General features: G+C 44.1%; 1 protein-coding gene across 3 annotated transcripts in view; it reads right to left on the bottom strand.

The window, feature by feature from the left end:
• The window catches only part of DIS3L2 (DIS3 like 3'-5' exoribonuclease 2), a 206549-nt gene that overhangs the window by 125764 nt on the left and 58028 nt on the right, over positions 1-22757 (bottom strand). For all 3 annotated transcript variants that reach the window (XM_064165709.1, XM_064165710.1, XM_064165711.1), the window contains one exon: positions 14030-14264. In XM_064165709.1, coding sequence (XP_064021779.1) covers positions 14030-14264 — 235 coding nt within the window. The remainder of the gene's footprint in view (positions 1-14029; positions 14265-22757) is intronic.

The raw sequence follows: 22757 nt of genomic DNA, 5'->3' as shown, positions 1-22757 counted from the left end.
AAACAGACTTATTTGAAAGGAAAAAGACCACTCCAGTGTCAGAAGAGCCAAGCACAAAGCAGCTGTTATTTCTCTAGACTACCACAGAGAGCAGATACATACTCACTCGAGATGCAGCTCTGCTGAAAACCAACAAAAAATCAAAACAAACCTTAACCTAACAGATAGAACTACAGCAGCCACAACAGATTGGTGGAAAACAGATTGTATTTGTTAAATACCAAGAACTAAATGAATTTCCTAGGATTCCTTAGTTCAAATCATTAGCATTATATAAGTAGCCCTTTAAGTACATGTATTTAATTTCACATATTTGAGTACACATATTTCATTTCCTTTAAAAAACATTATGTAGGGTTATAAAATGCATGTTTATCTTTAAAGCTGAAACTACATCTACTATGCTGACTGTCTTTGATGAAAAGTAATCAGTATACATGACAAACAGCTCCCTCCCCCTGAAATCTCCTGTCCAGGTACCAATAATATTCTCATCAACTGTCAATTAGTTTCTGGGTTGCAAATCAGCTATTTAAGTATCTGAGTTTGGAAGCATCTGGTTGGCACACCAAATGCACTTAGTGTTTGCAAACATTCCATGTGATCTTCGACAAGGAGAAGGCTGCAACCAGTCCCTTCTTGCGTTGCATTCCTGCTAGTCTGCGGTGGATGCTCTGATGGCATTTTTCAGATGGAAATATCCATGAGCTGCTCTCTGGAAGGCTCATGGAACATGGCTGCTGTTTTCCACTTGTACACAGCCACATCAGTCTCAAGCATACGTGCTAAAATCCAGCCTAGAGCCTTCAAAGGAACTCTTGATTTCTTAAAGAGAGACCGTGGCACCAAGTGCAATTTCCAAGGGATGCAGCTGTCACTGCTTCCCTTGGAAGACAGGAGATAAAGCAGTGTTTTGCTGAAGACTCTGCTCCGGCAGGCCAGCAGTGCTCCTGCACGTCAGCAAGTCTCAAGGAGAAGAGCATCAACATGCAGACCCTGGCCCCCAGATGACACCCATCTGTCCCACAGGGGCCCTCAACGGAGGCTGCTGGTGACATGATGGATGAAAGGGGCCAGGCCGCAGGAGGGGAGGCTGCAGCTGCCAGCAGCAGCGAGCAGTGCCGGGCGCTGGGGAGCCAGGGTGGCAGCAGGGAGCAGCAGCTTGCCCGAGGGGAGCGGCTGTGCACCAGCATCATCAGGGCACGTTCACAGATGGTGGCACTGCCGTGGACTTTCTGGGTTGCCTTCAGGCAATGTTACCCCAGCAGTCTTTTGACAATGACAACTATCGCTCTAATGACGAACTCTGGTTCTCATATGCCATTAATTAGCCCCAGCCTTGCCTTCCGATACGAAACTCTTCAGACTCTCTAGCCAGAAATCCTCTTTTTCAGAAGAATTTAAGTGGCTTTAATTTTATTTTGGTATTTTCCTGACTTGCTAGCGAGGCTGAGAGGAGATTGGTCGAAAAAAGCAGCAAACCTATTTCTCTTTCTGCCAAAATGAACCCAGATTTGTGACAACTGGGGTTACCAAGTAATAAAAAACCACCCAGAGTTTCATGGCAACAGACAAGCTAAGGAAAAAAAATCTGAATAAACATGGGGATAACCAGGTTATACACCTCATTTGCTTACCTCCTCCAGGGTCTTTGCCAGGTAAAGACTGTATCAGGCAATCAGTTAATAAAGAATAAAGGCAAGGAGCTGTTCTGTTTACTTATACATTTTAAAGTCATCAGTTGGTGGTCATAGGTTTGTGGTGTGCCAACTATAAAGACAGCTAGGACAAAGAACAGGATGACCTGGGACAAAGACACAGCAGCAGGAACAGAGGCCAGGGGGAGGTTGGTAACCTTTCCAAAGGCCATGCCTTCAGGCACACCTGCTACAGGGCTGAACTCTCCCCCACTGGTTGGAAGAGAAACCAGATCTAAGGAGGTTTGGGGCAAAAGCAAGAGCTTGATTAGCTGCTTTCCCAGCTGAGCAGAACAGCAGCAAGGACTCGAGATCCAGTAGGGAAGAATGAGAAAAGCACCACGAGCCATGCAAGGAACCAGCCCTTGTTATCACTGCCTTCTTTCCACTTATCCTTCCAACTCCCACTTCTCAAAAAGTCACTTGCATTTTTTCACTGAAGCAGCTTTCCCTGTCAAGAAAGGACCCAGAAGCGATGTCCTTGGCAGGTATCACATACCAGCACACAAAAGCACAGAGGCACCAGGAGAGACCTATCATGGGGGACATAGCAAAGGGGTGACCAGGGTTTTCTTTGTCTAGGATGAAAACCATGCAGAGCCCCAGGTGAACCCAGTGCAGATACTTGAAAGCATCTAAATTCTCTGTGGTGGCACATGGTAGAACTTGCTTTTCCCTCACAACCATCATCAACCAGGGCCTCTGGTTGGAGGGACAGCATCTTCTTCTTGAGAAGTCTCTCCAATTTCATTGTCCCTTCAAAAAAAAACCCTGGCAATATTAGAGGCTCCAGCAGACAGATCCTGGGACCTACAACTATGTCATCATCAAAGAAGGAAGCAAGTCCCAGCCATTTACTTATTCCTACCCATCTTCCCTAAGGAACTTCACTATGTAAAAGGACATCAAACACATTTACTAGCAGTGAATGCTCCTGAAATAAGAGTCGGGGAAGACAACATACAAAAATCTCTGTACTGCTGAAGCCAAGAAATGTGGACTTCTCTACAGCTTGTAGCTGCTCCTTCTTAAGTCAAAGTTCTGTCAGTTTCAGGGGGAAATCTAATGCTCAGAGGTTTACAATAGCAGACCACCATCAGTGAGTACTCCCTGTGATAAATGCCTCTGCTCAGAAAGGACAGCTACACAGATCTGGTGCCTACCTGCCTGAGCTGTCAAACTACTGCACAGAAACCTCAGTCTCAACAGGGATAACCTGCCACAAGAATCTGACACCTGAGTCTCCTAACTACCCTTCTGACAATCCTTCACTGCACATCCTTCTCCCCTCCAGTGAAGCTGAAACTTGGTGGGTGGGCAGAGACAGGAGGCATCAGGGCCCCACTGGAGACTGGTGGTCTAGAAGATGTGAGCTGGGAGATACTAACACCTCCCACAACAGTGCAGAGCCACAGGAGTTAAACTGGGAGAGGAGCAGGATTTTGAGCAGGGGAGGTGGGAAGAGACTCCTTGCATTATGCCAAGCTTAAAATTAATTATTCTGACCCCTTTACTGCAGTGGTTATCCAATGGCCATTCAATATTTCCACCCTGAGCAAAGACATGTTTTCTGAGAAAGATTTACTATGTTAGCTTGGGCACTACTTCATAAGCTTATCTTACAGTGAAAACACACTTCAGCAGCTAGGATCCAGTAAAACTACATTATAATCTCCGTGTTTTCCTTTCAGCAATTATCTGACAAACCAAAACTGTAATAGTCTTACTTAGGAAAAAAAAATTAGGCACAAGATACAAAAAGCAATTCAAATTAGTTATGTTATTACCAGCAAAGTAGATCCAGGACACTTGGAATTTGCCTCCCTTTGTAAGTGATCAGCTTAGGCAGCTTCAATATACACTTAGGTCTGCCTGACAGGAATTCCTGGGTCAAACATTTAAATGTGTTGGTTTTTTTTTTCCTAAGTCCCCCCAAATTTCCTTTCACAATTAAATTACCATGACATTAAAATGTGGCCAAAGTGGACCAAAAGTCAGCAGACTAAAATTCTAATTACTTGTGACAGATCAAAAAAAATTTATTTTCACTAAGTTTGCATTGGTCACTATGGAAATTTGCAGCCCTGTCCAAAAAGGATACAATTAAAGATGCAATATCCACTTGCAAATGAAAACACATCAGTTTCAGATCTCTAAAACAACTCATTGGAAAAAAAAATTAAAAAAAAGAATAAATTTCCCTCCCTGGATGGAAAGAAACAAGTTGGGTTTGAAAAAAAAAAATTCAACATTGGCTACTTTGGCTAGAAAAAAAAAGAATCTACTTGAGAAGTTAGTTGGCTTACTCTAAATGGGCATATCTAAGAATCCCAGCAGAAGGCATTAGTGATACAAAGCTTTTAGAAAAGAAAATACTGCTCTCCAGCCCAGTGCTCAGATACCAGCTCATCTGTACTCCTCTCAACAGCAAGGTCTGCTACTTACTAATGAAGTAATAACACTTCAGTTCTCTGATGGCTGCTTCAAAAAGCAGTGTTTAGTATGTTTTAGTACCAGATCTGTATGGAAAGTACTGTAAAACAAAGTAATTCATCTTAGTGCCATGGTCTAGTTGACTGGCTAGGGCTGGGTGCTAGGTTGGACTGGATGATCTTGGAGGTCTCTTCCAACCTGCTTGATTCTGTGATTCTGAGTATTTTAAGGATTGAGTTTCACACTCAAAAATAAATGTTCTTGCATGTTCTGTCTATATCAACTCAAGAGACCTATGGAAATAGAAGCTTCCCCCAACCAAAAGGCAAGACACTCAAATGCATGCACAGATGTGCCCTGGATTATGCTCTTCTGCTACAGTCTTCATTTTTAAGGACAGCGAGAAGGAAAAGTGAGGGTGTTTAGAAGACAGCATAAAGGTTCTCCATGTTCTGTCACCAACGTTTATCGGCACAGAACAGCTTCTTCTCCCAGAACACAATACTGATGGTAGGAACCAGTGGGTTCCTCCTAACTTGGCCCTCCCTTCACCAAGTACAGTAAAATGCAATTTTTTTCTGAGGATCAAAGAAAAGAGATCTTTTCTCTTAGAAACACCTGTCCCAAACCAGAGGATTTCAGATTCTACTACCAAGTTACTCTGGTACCTAAAGAGGTAGGAGCTCTGAGCTGCTCCTGATCTTGGCAGATTTCTTTTTTCCCCTCAGGGAATCCACAATACAGATGTCCAGTTGAGCTCTCTGAAATCTCATCTAGCAGGCTGAAAAGCCTCTCCTTTCTACCCAAAAGGTAGGAAGGGAAGCAAGTGCCATTTTGCTTAGTGCTATTCAAAAATGGCATTTACCTTAAACAGGCTACAAAGAGAGCTTCCCACCAGAGATGGAGAGAAGACAGGTACTTCACTGGGATGAGACTGTTAAGCCAACAGCTTTAGAATTTACCACGTGCAGCCTATCCAAAAATCAGCCTAATAGCTCCCATGTGCAGTGCAAGAGGGTTCTGCCAGGAAGAAGCAGCACTGCTCCGAAGCATGCAGCATTGCCAGGCTGTCCCATCATGGAGCTGGGTGTCTGATGAACAAAACTTCCTTAGAGACATTTACTCTGAATTCTCAGTTAAGCAGACTCACTCTGACAGTTGGTTTAGCAACTTCATTTGCCAGTTCCCTCAGGACCCATGGGTGGATCTTGTCAGGCCCCATGGACTTATGCACATTCAGATTCCTTAGGTGCTCATTAACATGATCTTCAATTACAGAGGTCAGATCTTCCTTCTCCCAGTCCTTACTTTTGCCCTTTGGGACTTGGACATCGTGGCTGGAGCCCTTGCCATTGAAGACTGAGGCAAAGAAGTCACTGAGCACTTCAGCCTTATCCATATCCTTTGTCACCCTTATCCATTTCCCTTCTGGAAGGGTCCCACATTCTCCCCAGCCCTCCTTTACTCACTAATATATCTGAAGAAGCTCTTCCTGCTGCCCTTAACGTCCCAAGCCAGATTCAATTCCAGCTGTGCTTTGGCTTTCCTAACCTGAGCTCCGGCTGCACAGACAATTTCTTTGTATTCATCCCAGGTTACCTGCCCTTGCTTCCACTCCCTGTAGGCTTTCTTCTTGCATCTAAGTGTGTCCAGAAGCTCTCTATTCATCCATGCAGACCTCCTGGCATTCTTACCTGCCTTCCTCTTTTCTGGGATGCATTGCTCCTGAGCCTGGAGGAGGTGATCCTTGAACACTGACCAGCATTCCCAGCACCCCCCTTCATCCAGAGTTTATTCCCCAAGACATCCTGCCAAGGAGGTCCCTGAAGAGGTTGAAATCTGCTCTTTTGAAGTCCAGAGCAGTGAGTTTGCTATGCACCCTCCTTGACACCTTGGGGATCTTAAACTCTACCATCTCATGGTCACTGCAGCCAAAGCTACCCTTCAGCTTCACCAGCCCCTCCTTGCTGGTGAGGACTACCTAAAGGTTGGCTGTAGCCAGGTGGGGTTGATCTCTTCTGCCAGGCAACCAACAATAGAACAAGGGGACACAGTCTCAAGTTGTGCCAGGGGAGGTCTAGGCTGGATGTTAGGAGAAAGTTGTTGGCAGAGAGAGTGATTGGCATTGGAATGGGCTGCCCAGGGAGGTGGTGGAGGTGTTGACTAAAAGCCTGGATGAGGCACTTAGTGCCATGATTCAGTTGACTGGATAGGGCTGGGTGCTAGGTTGGGCTGGATGATCTTGGAGGTCTCTTCCAACCTGCAACTACTTAGTAGTCTTCCTCCCCCCCCCCCCCCCCCCCCCCCCCCCCCCACTGTTGCCCTAGACCTTGCAACTACAACCCACAGCCATGATCTTCTCATGTCCTTAAGAAGCTGCCAGGCAACAAAGGGTGGAAGCTTTACTGTAACAAAATTGAACCAAAAGTTGTTGTTTTTTGGTTTTGTTTTTGTTTGGTTTTGTGTTTTTTTTAAGGGTACTGTTGCAGTCCACACAAAGTTGTATTACATTAACAGCAAGTAAAATTAAGACGTTACAAACCCATCTCCATTGAGTATTTTGCCTATCTACTTAATGTCCTTCCTTCCTGCACGTGTATTTGCTCCCAGAGAGTGTGTGTCCACTTTTACTATTGCATGGAAAATATATTAGCTGAATGAATCCTAAGCTGATTCATCCTGGAAACCTTGCTGCTAACAATGACTACATTTCAATATGTTTATCTTCACACCCACCATTTATTCCCATTATCATGACCTCTCACTTGACCTAAACTTCTAGCTCAAAGGAACAAAGATGAACTCAAGAACCTATGGTAATATGGAAGAACTTAATCTAATTCCTGTTACCTAATTGTCTCCCCCCCCCCTTTACTTAAGAAGTCATTTGAGGGTTAAGATAATTGACTAGGGAAGAGGAGCATAAGAAGCTTTCCCAACATTAACTTCCATTGCAGGCTTCAGCTGCCCAGCAAAAGAATAACTGTAGCATTTAATCAATGCAACCAGGGAGCCCAATTTGTTCAATACCAGAGGAACACTGAAACTGCTACACTATTTATTCTTCCAGAAATCTACGCTGTCACTTCAGAAAAGTTATAGCAACAACCAAAAGAGCTAGATCCAGAGATTCGCAAACATGAACTCAGGATAAACTAATACAGAGCTGTCTTGAGCAGCTGAAACAGCTCCAGCTTCTCTGCTGGTTTTCCAGGCTTCAAGCAGAGTGAAACTGATCTGATTTTTGACAGTTCCACCTCAAGGATTTCTATTAAAAGCCATGTAACCGAGATGATTTCCTGGTGAGCTTTCGCTCTGCTGTGGCCTAGAAATGTTAAGAGCTATGCGGTGGAGACAATCCATATCCAGAAACCTGCAGGCTAGGAAAGAAGCATGAAGACTCCTTAAAAACACTGAGTGAACAGGAGCCTCTGAAGAAGAGTATTTCATTCCTTTCAGCAGCCAGAGATGTTGGTGGGCTCTAAATTTGTCAGAGATTTCATGGCAGCTAAAATCAAAGAAGCAGGGCAGAGGGACAGCATTCCAAATTCTTGCCACCTCAACCTTCTCCTGCCAGCCTTGGCCAAGGAGGAGGACAGTGATCTCTCTATACTCTGCCTATGCCAAGAGAGGACACTGCTAACTGCAGAAGAACTCCAGGTGCTAGAGGAGGGCACAAAAGGCAGGTAGGCACCTTGTGAAGCTTAGAAGAAGAGAAGACAAAAGCACGAAAGAGGGTGTGGAGGTTGCATGAGAAGGTGTAGAAATCCAAGAGATTTTAAACTCTAGGCTACAAATACATTTTTCTTCTTTGGTGGAAGGATCCAAAAGCCTTTCTAGGCATTGATTCTAGAGCATCATCTTGAATAAAGAATGGCTTCCTGCGTTATCAACTGATGTTACCAAATGTCACCACTTCTGTGGAGTCAAGCAATCCTCAAATACTCAATAACGTCCTCCAGTCAGCAGCAGTGTGGACACTGAGCAATTTTAGGTTATCATTTCTGACCTTACCAGGGCTATTAGAGACTGACAGTCACATCTGATTTGAAAAGAGACTGACCAGCATCCACCTGGCCAAAGCTGAACAGACAGGGAGACAGGAGCAACTTCTAGAGCAGCAGCTCTAACCAACATTTTGTTGACTCTACCTAATAACCATCAGGTGCTCAATTCACTTTTCCATCACACAACTGGCTGAGTTAGCTGCCAGTTTGCTCTGCCTGTAAATGGCCTATTTCTATTCAAACATTATTACATCAAGGCAATAAGCAAGCCTCCAACAGATTCAAACACCAAACTGTAGGTGTGAGTGAAAATCCTGAGTAAACACAATTATCTGCTTGCTGTCAGGGCAGCCAGTCCACCAGCTTGATGACTTCTGTGAGCAACCCCATGGGAAAGAGGATATTCTGTGTATGTGGTAAAGTAAGATCTCCCATGAGAAGAGTTGAAAAAAGCTGACTTTTGAAAACTAGTTTGACAAGGATAGCTTTTGGCATAGTGACACAGTTTTACCAACTTCTATTTCAATATCCTTCCACTAAGAAAGGCTGAGCAAATTTCATGAGCACAGCTGCCATTCTCAAGAGCACAAGGAGCTGCTACTGTTCAGTTGCTGCTATTTCTTTATCAGAGTAACCTGATTCCAACATCTAACAACAGACAGTTCACACTGGTATAAAATCTCATGTGACATGCAAGTCTCTGTAGGGATACAGCATTGTAAAACATCCTGCATAGAACATTCTGCACTCCTCCTGGATAGGATGCTCTCCCTGGGAGAATACAAAGAAGTATCTAATTTTTATTACATATTGAAATAGAGCATAAACAAAAACTTCCTACTGCAGTGACAAGCCATGGGAATCTTGTATTCCAGCTCAGTACTAAGCGATAGGATAAAAGTTACATTACCTCTGTTGTAGTAGTTGGTGTGAACAAGGATTAAGGCAAAGAATTACAGACCCATAAAGGTCATGTTGACTGGTGGATGACTTTTCTGGATAGCATTGACACTGAATAAGGTGAGGGTGTCAGACCCAAAGACCTTGCACATCAATACCAATCACTGTTGAGAAGGAATCTTTTCTGCATACACAATGTTGTTCAGACTAGTGTCTGCTGCCCTCTTCTTTCCCTGCATTTCAATAGGGCATGGAAACCCCAGAGAGGGTTTGATGGACATTAGTTAAGGCAGCTGAGAAACCTTCTTCAGAGTGCTCATTCTTACTGTCTTTATAAAGAGAACAATAAGGGGAGGAAAAGGGCATAAAAAAGGACATTGGTTTACCCTGTAGAGATGTTTACACCTTGGAAATATATCTGAGAATTCAAGAGAAGAGAAATTTCCAACTTGGCTAAAAAAGACCTACCTCCAATGACCAAACTTAACACTAAGACAGTCTAAGAGCCTGTGTAGAACAGCATGCTGGAAAGGAAAAGGGCTCATCTCTTCCTAGATCAGAGATTGCTCTGAAGATAATCTTTAACCCAACTTCTCTGCAAGAGGAGTTCAGAAAAGCAGAGCAAACTCGTTTGACCAGGACAGCTTCTGGCAGAGTGGTTTCAGTTATGAACTTTTATTTAACTATCCTTCAGCAGAGCAAGACACAAGAACTTTCAGACAGTACATGGGCTGAAAATTTGGCTGAACATGATGGCCTCTCTTCTTCCATGCACTTCTCCCTTGCCTATCCCACCTCTAGGAAGAGAGGGGCAGGGAGCGCAGCTCTCATAACTGGGGCACTTAGTGACAGATCCAACGTCTTGAGTTTCAGCCTGCAGCCTCATGTCTAACACTTTCTAGCCAATTGCTTTAAGCCCCACAGAGGCAGAAGCAGAGCAATGTACAATGGCTTCAGGGAAATGCAGTCGAATCTGGGCTGTAATCAGCATACACAATGTTTCATGCTTCAGAGCTGCTGACAGCGAGAGCCAACCCCAAATTCTTTGCCCTGGTCTGTAACTAGAGATGGAGGGGGCGACTGTGCTCTGAAGAGGAACACAGCCACAAGGAGGGATGGGACACAGGCCAGGATAGAGAAGATATCAGAACAGCCTGCACTCCCAGCGTGACCCAGAGTGCTCTTATTCGAATGACACGTCTACTTTTCTTCTTCATGGTTCATTCTGACCATTCACAGGAGAACAAATGAGCCAGCAAGAGAGTTACTGCCTAATTCTACTCCCCCATCAGAAAGGACAAAAGCCATCTTGCAACTGAGGGGCTGCAATCTGCAGAGCTTTGTGTGTGTGCACAAAGATTTGCACACTATTTTCACGTGGCTTTGGGGTTTTTTTGTCCCAGAATGAGTGACATTTACTCTTGATTCTATTAAACGAGGCATAGATATTTTTCATCCCCATAAATGCAGTCATTTTTGTGCTTTATCTGGAATTTTATTAGGTCTTATATATGGATCATATATATATATATATATATATATATATATACACACACACTCATTGTAGAATGGCTTAGGTTGGAAAGGATCCTAGAGATCATTTGCTCCGGGCTTCCTCCCATGGGCATGGACACCTCTAAACCAAACTCAGATGTTTAAGGCCTCATCTAACCACCTTAAACATCCCTAGGAAGGAGTCATCCACAACCTCCCTGGGTAGCCTAATACCCTGTACTGAAGAACTTCTTCCTAAGATCCAAATTAAACCTACCCTCCCTCAGCTTAAAACCATTCCCTCTTGTCCTGTCACTTGACACCATTATGAAAAGTCCCTCTGCAGCCTTCCTATAGAATCTCTTCAAATATTGGAAGGCAGCTAGAAGGTTTCCCTGCAGTCCCCTCTTCTCCCAGCTCCCTCAGCCTGTCCTCACAGCAGAGGTGTTCCAGCCCTCGAGTCATCGTTGTGCCCCTCCTCTAGACTCTCCAACAGCTCTGTGTTCTTCTCATGATGGGGACACCAGAACTGGACACAGTTTTTGAGGTGTGTGTCTCACCAGAGCAACGGGGCAGAATGACCTCTTGACCTGCTGGCAACACTCTTCTTGATGCAGCCTAGGACATGATTTGCCTTCTGGGCTGCCTGAGTGCACTGCTGGCTCATGGTGAACTTCTCATCAATCAGTACACCTATGTCTCTTTCTTCAGAGCTACTCTCAACCTGCTGTGCATGCATTTATGTGTGCATATACATAAAGTGCATGAGAACATGATAGACTGTTTCTTGACTTTAGTTTATTAAATATGATACCTTTGGTAGCATCCTTGACCAGCTTGAAACCTTTAGACTTCCCTACCTTAGGGAAAAAAGAACAAATCCAACCACAAGGGAGGTGGTGGAGGCACCATCCCTGGAGGTCTTCAAGAAAAGACTTGATGAGGTACTTAGTGCTATGGTCTAGTTGACTGGATAGGGCTGGGTGATAGGTTGGACTGGATGATCTTGGAGGTCTCTTCCAACCTGGTTGATTCTATGATTTAAGATGTACTGGCTACAGATTGTTTCTCCTGCATAAGCAACACTCTCAGGAAAAGTGAGTAAAGTACTGCTTTTGGTGGGTCAGCAAGGAACGCCCCCATGGGATCTCATCTCCCAACCACATCTGTGCTTCACTGCAGTAGTTGTTTCCAGCAGAAGGGATGTAACGAAAAAAGAAATGCCTCACTGGCAATTACTTTGAAAGGAATGCTCAACAACCAGCATCAGCCAAGCAGCATTCCCAGGAGAGGCCCATGTTACAGAGAGGGCACCTCCACTCACCACAGTCCAACCCTGCCAAGCACTCTGCCTCCCAGTGCTGGTACCACATTGCAGTGGACAGCCTTAGGAAGTCCAGCCCATGATACATTCTAAGGTCTGCCTTGGAAAAGTCTATCTTTGGTTGTTTAAAAAAAACAAAAAGCACTTTAAAACCACACCTGTGAAGGCTGAATTTGGCAAGATTTAACTTTTTTTTTCATGACAGTTATCACTGATGCTAGAATAACTATAGCTGTTTTCCAGGAAAGACTTAAAATCTGGATAAGTGATGATATGAGAAATTGCATGAAAGACAGGAAACAAGCCAAAGCAATCACTGACTGCTCAAAAACACCTTCAGAGAAAGCAGCATCGTAAACTTTATATGTATTAAAAAAAAATAAGGGTATTACAAAGCAGAGCAAGAAGAAAGTAGAGAAAAATCCATATGGGTTATATGACCAAAGAAGCTGAAACAACCCTTGAAAGAAGTGATAGCAAAATACAAACTAAGCAGAAAACTAACTGGCACACCCACACCAGCCACAAGGCTTGTTAAGGATGAGCGAAGGTAGGCTTTGAAAACAAAACAGTTGGCTCAGGCAACTGCAGTAGAAAAGTAGGTTAAATTTCAACTGTGTAGAACAATAAGCTGATCTAATATTCGCCCCACAAATCTTCTCCAAAGATAGACTTAAATGGCAAAAACCACTGAGATGGCAGAGATTTTAAAAGATGACTTGATAACCTCCAACACAGGTCACACCAGGGCATCTCCTGCAAGCCAAGTCAAGCATGGTCATACAGGTAACAAAGTATTGGCTCGGGTCAGTATTTAATACAGGTCCTAGTGTCAAAAGAGTATTTCTCCAGATTTTAATTTGGCATTGCTGTCAGAAGCAACAAAGATGCTGAAGTCATGACATGTGACTCAGGAGCATTTTAGGGGTTCTAGAATTGTGGAGTCAAAGTGGCAGCTCACCACTGTGCAGCTATAACAGAGCATCCAAAACTGCAAAAGGGTCAAGGTTAATAGGCAGCTGTGCAGAAACATCCACAGACAAGAAGAGTAACTCCCAGCTCAAGTCTTGTGCTGGACAGTAATGGAACAGGATAGAAGTCAATTCACATACTTTGGCAGTAACTCAGTGGAGGTACCCAGAAGGAAACAGCATCATGAACTGGTGAGGTGGCAGCTCCACTGATGCACAGAAAGCAGTGTTTTGTCATAAAAACTACAACATTTCCACTCAAATGCTACTTCCAGTTTTATTAATAATTGAGTACAAAAAATGGAAGTCTGCCAATGGTATAGGCAGAGGTCTCTGCATCTTCAAAAACAATGCCTCAGGAAAACAGGAAGCATTAAACAGAACAGCTGTATGACCATCTCCAAGATTTGTCAGAGACCAACAACTACTTATGTTCCAAGTTACTGCCATCTTTTCTGGACAACTAGGGCACGCATCAAGAATGCACCAGAATATCTGCCCTGCCAAATTTTCTGCCAGCAGCCAAAGGCACATGTTAAATGTGCCAATTGTCAGAATTCTTTCAACACACAGCTCTTCAGGAAAGGATTTCGTACTAGAAAGGACATGCAAAGAGCAGCAGAAGAATTGTTTGGGACAGGGGAGCCTCTTTCCTTTTGCCCTAAGCAACACTTGATGCTTTGGATGGAATTCAGATTCAAAATAAAATAGGTTTGCCTTCAAAACAGATAACATAACTGGCTTGAGGTTTTAGTGCCATTTGGGTTTTAAATGGACCAAATCTTTAAGTTGCCCATAACTCAACTGTTTGAAAACAGCAACAAACCTAACTGCCCCCAAGGAAATATATTCTTATCCCCAAACTGAGACACATAGATTGGCCAAGCTGCGATGAAGGAAACTGCTACAGCAGCATCTTGAATCAAACAGCAACCAGCAGTCCCCAGACAACCCTGAGAATTGCAAATCTAAAGGTGTGACTTTTGTTTCATGGATTTACTTTGTGTCAATCAAAACTACATAAAACCTACTCCTTAATATCCTTTGGAAACTAGGAAGGCAGTTTAGCAGAGCGGGATAGAGGCGATAAGGCATTAAGCTTTTATGCCTGTATTTTATGTCTCACGGCAAAGCAAGGCAACAAAGCAATACTTCAACAGTTTGCTCAAATAAAGGTTTAAATCAGCAATCTCATCTACTCACCCTTTTCACCAGCATCCAGGGAAAGTGTCTTCATGTCATCAGTCAACACATCCTGCAAGTGGTCTTGTCCATGCTCTGCATCATTATCATCAAACTGAGCTTCTATAATGACATCGGGACTTTTAGAGGCGCCTTTCGGTGTCTCTGGAGGGATGCAAGTCCCCAACATATCCTCGGGGACATCTGATTCATGCGTGGCTTCTGTTTCTTTGTCACCACCATCTGGCTTTATTACCTGAAGGACCAGGGGATTAAAAAGAAAAAGGCAAGCTAAATCACTGGACTGAAGAAAGAGAACATTATCTTTCCTTTTTCATCTGCATCCCCAAGGAGCTGGCAATGAATTGTGGGTGGCTGGTGGCGCACTGCAATTGCTGCGTAATTAGCCACAGATATCGCACAAGCTCAAAAGGTACCTCACTAGGATAAAGATGGGAATGGTGTGGCTTTTGCAATACCTCAACTGTGACAATAATGTATCCAAAGTGTATTTAGAGCATAACCATACAGTTCCTGCCAAGCCTCTAATCGCCTCTACAGAAGCTGGGAGTAAACACAGAGAGGGAGGAGGATACACTTCAATTTAATGAGTTGTTTAAGCCATTGTTCACCAAGATACACTAATCATCCTGGGAAGTCCCAAAATTCAAGCAGTTCCAGTGAGTGCTAGAACCATGTCCAAGCACATCTCTGGGAGAGCTCTTCAAGACACAATTAGGAACAGACTGAAAAAGTACAGACCAGAGAACATGGTGCCCTGCGACCTGCAGAGGAACTGGACTGTGGCAGCTTGGGAAGGCACCAAGCTTTACACTTATTTTAGACTCCACTCCTTTTGTTAAAGGCACTCAATAATTGCTGCTACTTATACAAACCCCCTAATGAAATTATTAAGAGGAATGAGATCAGTTAAAGTTCAAGTTACTTAACCATTAGCTTCAGATAGAGAACTAAGTGTTGCTACAGATTTGTCCCCACAATAGCACAGGGAGAGGAGAAACCATGCAATCATGTCAGACAAAATCCTGAAGTATCCATGTCCCAGTAAAACAGGCACCAGGACTGGATGGCCAAGTGACAGAGGCAGAAACTGCTCCATCTCAGGACATGATGATCAAAATGGTGCATTCTTGGATACATAGGCATTCACCAGCATCCTTCATGCAACCAACAGCAAGTTGCAAGCACCTACCCAGCCCTGAAACCTAGATTCAGGTTTTAGTTTCAAACATATCTAAGTTTTGCTCAAGCGAAACTGGTGCTTCAATGTGAGATTGAAACCAGCATGGACCAAGACATAAGCTAAATCATAGAATCAAGCAGGTTGGAAGAGACCTCAAAGACCATCCAGTCCAAAGTCACACAGAGAAACTGGCTGACTCCATTCAAATGCCTCCTAGAAAATAAGCTCCTCTCCAGGTGGTGCTCCCAGGCAGGTAACTCCCTGAAGAATCATAGAATCAACCAGGTTGGAAGAGACCTCCAAGATCATCCAGTCCAACCTAGCACCCAGCCCTATCCAATCAACTAGACCATGGCACTAAGTGCCTCATCCAGACATTCCTCCAAGGTCCCCAATCCTCAGTATTGCAAGCAGCAACTCATGCCACCAGCAAAGCATGTGAAGGGTCTCTTAAAATGCAAAAAGCTTCCAAGTTTTCTGGGTTTAAAAATATGGAATATAGTCAGTAGAAATAAGCATAAATAGGCTCAACAGGTCCTAGCTGAAGACAACCCTTCCAAGTAACAGAAGCACAAGCCACAAAAGCTCCACGAATCATTTAGTAACTGAAAAGCAAACAGGTCAAATTAAGACCTGCACTCGGTAGACTTCCACGATTTACATGTACAGAGGCAGTTATGCTTTCAAGCAGTACCCATTTCTTTGCAGTCTTTTCACAATGCATAACAATAACAAAAAAAAAAAATCAATTTTAAAATGGGGTTGGATTCAAGTCTTTAAAAAGAAAAAAATTCAGATGACATTACAGTGAACTCTTGTTACCTTTTGTGACTCTGCTTTCCCTCTTTATTTTCATTTTTAATATGTATATAATTTGTTACCATAGCAGATCTTGACTCAAACATTAAATTGTGACAAAAAAAAAAGGGGGGGGGGGGAAGTTTGGCAGAAGAGGGGAAAATGGTGCATTATTAAACCTGGCTACATCTGGTACATAAAATACTGACACACAATGGTCTGGGCAAGAACAGTCTATTAGATTAGAGAGCTGACAAGGCTCCACGCGCTTGTGACTCTGCCAGTGTGCCTATCCAAAAAGAAAACCACTGTCAACAGTAATGTTTGGACCCTACCATGGTCAGATGTGGATGTACTCAGCTCTTAAATTTCAATTGCACCAGATGTGTGCAAGTGTGCCACTGCAGCAGGAGTTCATTTTCTTCAACCTCTTCAGGCTTTGCCTGAATTTCTCCCTCTCCAAGTTGGTCTTGGGGTGCTAAATTACAAAGTTTTCTATATGTGATGCAGTGAACAACATCAAATATATCTGAATGATAGAAAGTGCTTCCCTAAAGATGCAGCACTGAAAAGCTTATGCTTCAAGAGTTTATGCTGCATTAAAAGAAAGCAGTAGATAAGGATTTCTTTTTAACTGCTATATGCTGAAGTTATTGAGCTTCCCCCAAGCTAGAGGATCCGTACTGCTGTTGCTAGCTAGCACGATACTCCAGCTGTGACTACCTAAGCCCTCAGTCACACATTTCCTTATGGATTTGCAAATGGATTTTTAAGTAAAGTTTTCCAGAGTCCACAAAATCACCTCCATGCAGCCTAGAGCAGCAAAATGTCCAGATGCTGGCAAGCATGGGCAATAGGATTTGTTTTCTTTTTAAGGCCAAGACAGATCATTTAGGCTGACCTCATGCATAACAGAGCTGAGAATTTCACCCAAGATTTCTTGCATCACACCAAAAAATCTGGGAAGCTGTGCATCACAAGACTAGAAAGCTACATAATACTTTACAAAATCAGGAGCTCAATGGATACAATTACTCCATTTAAGATGATCAGAGGTTCTGGCCAACATGAGCTCATCACACAGATTCCAAAGAGCAGGATCCTTCTGTTAGTGAGCAGCAGCATGTTTGACCATGACAGAATGAACATTTCTTACACACAGTATCTCTGAAATCAAGAACTGATGACATTGCACTCTCCTATTTCTCATGCACTTGAAGCTCATACATGACATAATGCATTCAGCTAGAACATACCAGCACTTATCAGAGGTGCAGAATAAATCAAGCACACAATTGGCTAAGTCTGTTGTGCAATCATATGTTGAGCACAGAGCATCATTCTCCACCAATGCAGCTGACATTGCATGGACCCAAGAGGAGGAGATTCCCCCTTGCTGCATATGCATGAAACACATGATCCTACCACCATGCACACATCTCAGGATGCATGGTTAAAACCCCTTGAAGGACCCTAACTTCCCAACCTGGGGAGTCAAATGCCAACTTTATGGTTCATAGTACATTCACATGTTCTTGAGCAATATTTTGTTTCAGTTTTAATAAGTAATTCGATGGAAGCCAAATGATTTATTTACATTTCTCATCCTTAAGACAGTGCCTCAATAAAGATGTTTTTTCCCCGACTTTAAACAAACATCTGTCACTGAACCAGCATCAAGTTTCTGCTCCACAGTGACTGGTTTGTAAAGTCACAGCTGACCGAGCACAAGCTCTCTGAATGAAAATCCCATTTCAACCATAAATATAATAAAAACCAGCTAGTGGGCAAGAACATCCTGGCATGAATCCGTACAATCTGGAGAGCAGAGTGATTACCTCGCTGCACTCAGCCCGGCCTTGCAGCAGCCATCAAGTGAACAATTGTCCTTACTAGGGAGGAAATTGTTCCAACAGAAAACTCAACCAGGGTCTGAGGATCTGAAAGCACAAAAGTGACCTCTTGAGCTGCAGGAGAAAGCGGTTCCTCTGCCAGAAGCAATCTTACATCCTCCCTGCTAGTTCTAAGCTTTTCAGGGATTTCTCACCCAAGCCCAGGTACTCTCAGACCAGGTATGGGAGTTTTGTTGCTGCTTTCTCCACGGCAACAGCCATCGACTCACACGTTAGTCTGTACTCTCAAACTGCTGAGCCAGGTTGGTGATCTTCAATCACCTTTGAGCTAAGAACCCCCAGGCTTTTTCCAAATGAATGCACCAAGTCCCCAGAGTGTTTAAAGCTTCTCTTTCTTATTCGTCTCTGATCCTTACAAGCAATCCATGAATCCTCATAGATCTGAAGATGAAACACGGGTGATTGCTGGACTAGACACAGTTGGATGGGTGCACTTTGCACAGCTAGAATCTTTACACGTAGGGTCACTGTTTTCAACAGAAGCTTGCAGAGACCTCCCTTCACTGAAAGCACCTTGCTGAGTAAGGAAGCAGCATCAGCTTCACTACAGCTGATTTGGACACATATGATAAAGTAAGCCTCAAGAGAGGCTCTCCTCTCCCTTTACCCAAGCAAGGCCATATCTGGAGTACTGTGTCCAACTCTGAGCTTCCCACTTCAAGAGAGGCAGGGAACTACTGGAGAGAGTCAAACAATGGGCTACTAAGATGACTAAGGGTTTGGAGCATCTCTCTTATGAGGACAGGCTGAGAAACCTGGGACCCCTTAGGCTAGAAGATTGAGAAGGGATCTCATCAGTGTTTATCAATATCTAAAGGGCAGGTGTAAACAGGATAGAGCCAGACTCTCCTGTTGGTGCCCTGTGATAAGACAATGGCTAACAGGGACAAGCTAGAACACAAGCTAGGAAGTTCCACCCAAACATAAGGGAAAAACTTCTGCACTTCAAAAGTGACAGAGAACTGGAACAGGCTGCCCCAAGAGGTTGTGCATTACTCCTCTGGGGACTCAAAACCTGCCTGGATGAAATCCTGTGCAGCCTGTCCTAGGTAAACTTGTTTTAGCAGGGGAGGTGGGACTAGATGATCCCCAGAGGTCCCTTCCAACTTCTACTATTCTGTGATATTCTTCATCTCCCTCAAAATGCTGGTATTAAAGAGTATTTTTGCAAGGATACCAGGGAAGAAGGGAGATGATACTTCTCCATAAGTCAAGACTCAGCAAAATGCTTCATGTTGAGTGATCAAACCCAAAATGTGTAACTTATCCAGAAGATTTTAGAAGTGACAAGCCATTAATGGTAACTCTCTTCAGTGGGGCAGAAAAATGATGCATGATGAGGCTCCTCACAGGGCTGCAAAAAGGTGCAGTACATTTGCCAGTAAGTAGAAGCTGAAGACAGCTTCAAAGGAGTTCATGTTAAACAGGGAGGTCTAAACGTGGGAACAGCTATAAGGACAAAAAAGGTCTTCAGCTCAAGTCCATCTTCTGTGGTTTGCAAACCAAGATAAGATGCCTTTCTTCTGAAAAATGCTTTGGTCAAGTACAAGTTCTGCTTTAGCTATAGACAAGTTATTATGGTTAGGGAGACAAAGCTCAGGTCAGAGTTGTTGGTCCTGGAGAAGGCTCCAGGAAGACCTTACAGCCACATTTGAATATCTGAAGGGGACCTACAGTAAGACTGGAAAGGACTGTTTAGAAGGGCTTGTAGCAATAGGACACAGGGCAATGATTTGAAACTGGAGCAGGGGAGATTTAGGTTGGACACAAGGAGGAAGTTCTTTACAGTAAGAGAGGTAAAATACTGGAACAGGTTGCCCAGGGATGTGGCTGAGGCCCCAGCCCTGAAGGCATTCAAGACCAGACTTGATGTGCCCTTGGGCAGCCTTATCTATCTGGAGCTGTCCCTGCTGCCTGCAGGGGGATTGGACGAGATGGCCTTTGAGAGTCCCTTCTAACCCAATTCAATCTGTGAATCTGTTCTCTCTGCAGTCAAGCCTTAAGTTAAGCAACAAGTCTGAGAAAGAGAAACAGGTTGAAAGTGGTGATTTCAAAAGGAAGACAGCTGAAAACAGGGCCTTTGGACCAAATGACCATTTCACCATTAAACAGACCGTTGCTACCACAACACTAACACAAACACCACATTTCATACCAGCACTGTGAACACCTGCATCTATTAGCCTCCAAGCTTTGCCATATTAAACAGGCTTCACTTAAAAGCCAGTTCCCTAATGCTCCCTCATGAGGGAGTAGGAACGGAGCCTGGCTAACATGAGGATGCTGTCACAGCTCAGACACACACACTTGAGCCAAGCTACCATAAATATTGCAAGGAAGAGCTTTGCTTTGCTGGAAAGAGCAACCAAACAAAAGCTAGCTCTCTGCACCTCCTTCTTGGATAGAGAAAGGATGGCACATCCAATAAGAGAAAAACCACCTGTCCCTATCTCCCTTTCTTCTCTTTGTGATTCCACATACAGCAAAGGTGCCAATGCAGGAAGGTGACTAGCATCAGTAAGTGCAGCTATGGCCTTACTTTCAAAGTAACAATAAGGTTAGACTGAGTTTTTTTCTGTTGTGGATTTGCACTGGGGTTTGGGTGGGTTTTTTGTTTGTTTGGTGGTTGTTTGTTTTGTTTTTAACAATCTTTTAAGTCTAAATCACTAGAAACACTCACTAACAGCCCACAGGGTAGCTGTTTTCTACTAAACAGCACATTACACTCTGCATTCCAGGCATCACATTTGATGCAATAATTACACAAACATCCCAACTAAAAGCTTTCCCTCTTGGTTAGGAAAAAGCTGCTTGCTCCTCCCCAGTGGGCTGTGCTGTTCCCAGATACCAGATGCAGGTCTGTCACAGCCCTCATGACGAAGCCACCCTGCTTGTTGAATCAAAGGGGTAAAGGATCTGAGTATGCAAAGGCTCTTTGGGAACAGTAACTCTTCAGAGCTCTTCTCTGAGTCGCTCACATTGCAGCAGATGAGATGGCAGAGGAACAAAAGAAATGTAAGGCATGTATTTTCTGTATGCCCACCAAGCCTGCTGAATCCACAAAGCCATCTCCCCTGCCCTCAACAGCATCCTACATACTCCCTGCTCAGACAAGCCTGCAAAGTGAGCTTTTACTGCGCAGTTAATTGGAGCAATCAAACTGAGCATTCAGATGTGGTCCAGTCAGTGTTCAGGTGGAGCTCAGTCTAAGCAGACACAGCAGATAGCCCTTACACCCCAGCTTGTCATGCAGCTGTGCAAGAAACAGAATTCACTGCAGAACATTTAAAAACCTACCTCCAAGCAGCCACCTTTTCTCAATACTTCATCCTGAAATATACCTCATTCCTGAACCTTTCCCCCACCTTGCTGTGCTTCAGGCTGTACCTAAATATCACAGGTGACAATGTGTCCCCTCTGAGTCCAGCTTAATCTCTTCTCCTACCACCTTGCACAAACAACCAGAGTTAACAAATGGAAATGTATCAACGGGGAAAATTCTCAAGAGTGACCTTTCTGAGTCCTAAAGCCAAACCAAGAACTGCCTCCTTATTATGTACCTGTCATTTGCCTCAACCTGACGTTGCACTGTCCCTTGGCCCACATCCACAGTCTGCTTCTAAACATGCTGATCAACACTTTGTTGTCACCAAACAGGAGACAGTTGCCTCTGCCATGCCTCAAGTATACTCCTGCCTTCACACCCTTTCTGCCATGTGTCTGTGGTCCCCTCAGAGCCATGCTTCCCATGTCTGGGTCTTGCACTGCTGCCTGTAGGACACACAGTCCTATGACAAGGACCATGTTCCCCCAGATTTATTCCATCTGGTTCTCCTAAGAGTATAAATTAAACAGTTCCATCTGTATGCTCCTGTCTTTTGTACCTTCTAAAAACTGCTGAGAAGCAGAAAAAGACAAAGCTGTCAGAAACAGCTGTTCCCTGCTCAGCACAGGTACTCCACATACCATAGCACCAGTGGCATGGATCACATCACTCCAAAAAGAAGCCAGTCTTCAGGCCACAGGAAGAAGACCTGGGCTTAAAGAGGATCCCTTGCCCCAGGCTGCTTTGAAAGCAGAGCTGGTACATGCACATGGGCTCATAATAAGCCTCTGGTAGGTCTGTACAACCTTTCCCAAGGATTACTTGGGGAAAATCTCTGAGGGATACCTCTCCAGGCAAGGAGATTCACATTTTGGAACTACTCTGATATATCCAGGCATGTTAAATATAATGGCATCAAGGAGACACTGCAAGGAGAGCATCTCCATGCCTGCTCGCAGGCAACACCGTACAATCTCCGCTGTAGACAACTCAACATGGTAAGCACTCCCAACAGCACTAGGAGTGCTGCTATAGCCTGATCCACAAACTTGTTCTACACTTCCCACTCCTGCTGCCACTGCTGGGATTTGCTTTGGTGCTGGAAGAACAGCCTCTGTTCCCAGAACACCTTCTGCTATTGCACTGACCTTCCCACACATGCTCCACAAAACACAGGAGCCCCTGGGGCAGAAGCAATGCAGCAAACCCCCTGTGACCCAGCCACAACTTTCCAACCCACATGCTGTTCTTTCTGCAGCTATATGTAGTTGCTTTAAAGCACTGATGAAATACTTAGTCATAGCCCACCACCTGTAAGCAAATCTCTCCAGGGAAAGAAAGCTGAATCCAGAAAGGTGGAAAGATCAGCATCCAGCCCTTAACAACACCCAGGAATCAACCTCTTCCTAGACACAGAAGATCTGATGAGACACAAGCAGTTCCTCCATCTCCTACAAGAAAATGCTTGTTTGCAAAAGAGGCCCTTAAAACTGGCAGCCTCCCTGCTGG

Source organism: Pogoniulus pusillus, chromosome 26, assembly GCF_015220805.1.
Source record: "Pogoniulus pusillus isolate bPogPus1 chromosome 26, bPogPus1.pri, whole genome shotgun sequence".
Taxonomy (NCBI): Eukaryota; Metazoa; Chordata; class Aves; order Piciformes; family Lybiidae; genus Pogoniulus; species Pogoniulus pusillus.
This window is presented reverse-complemented; position numbering and strand designations above follow the sequence as displayed.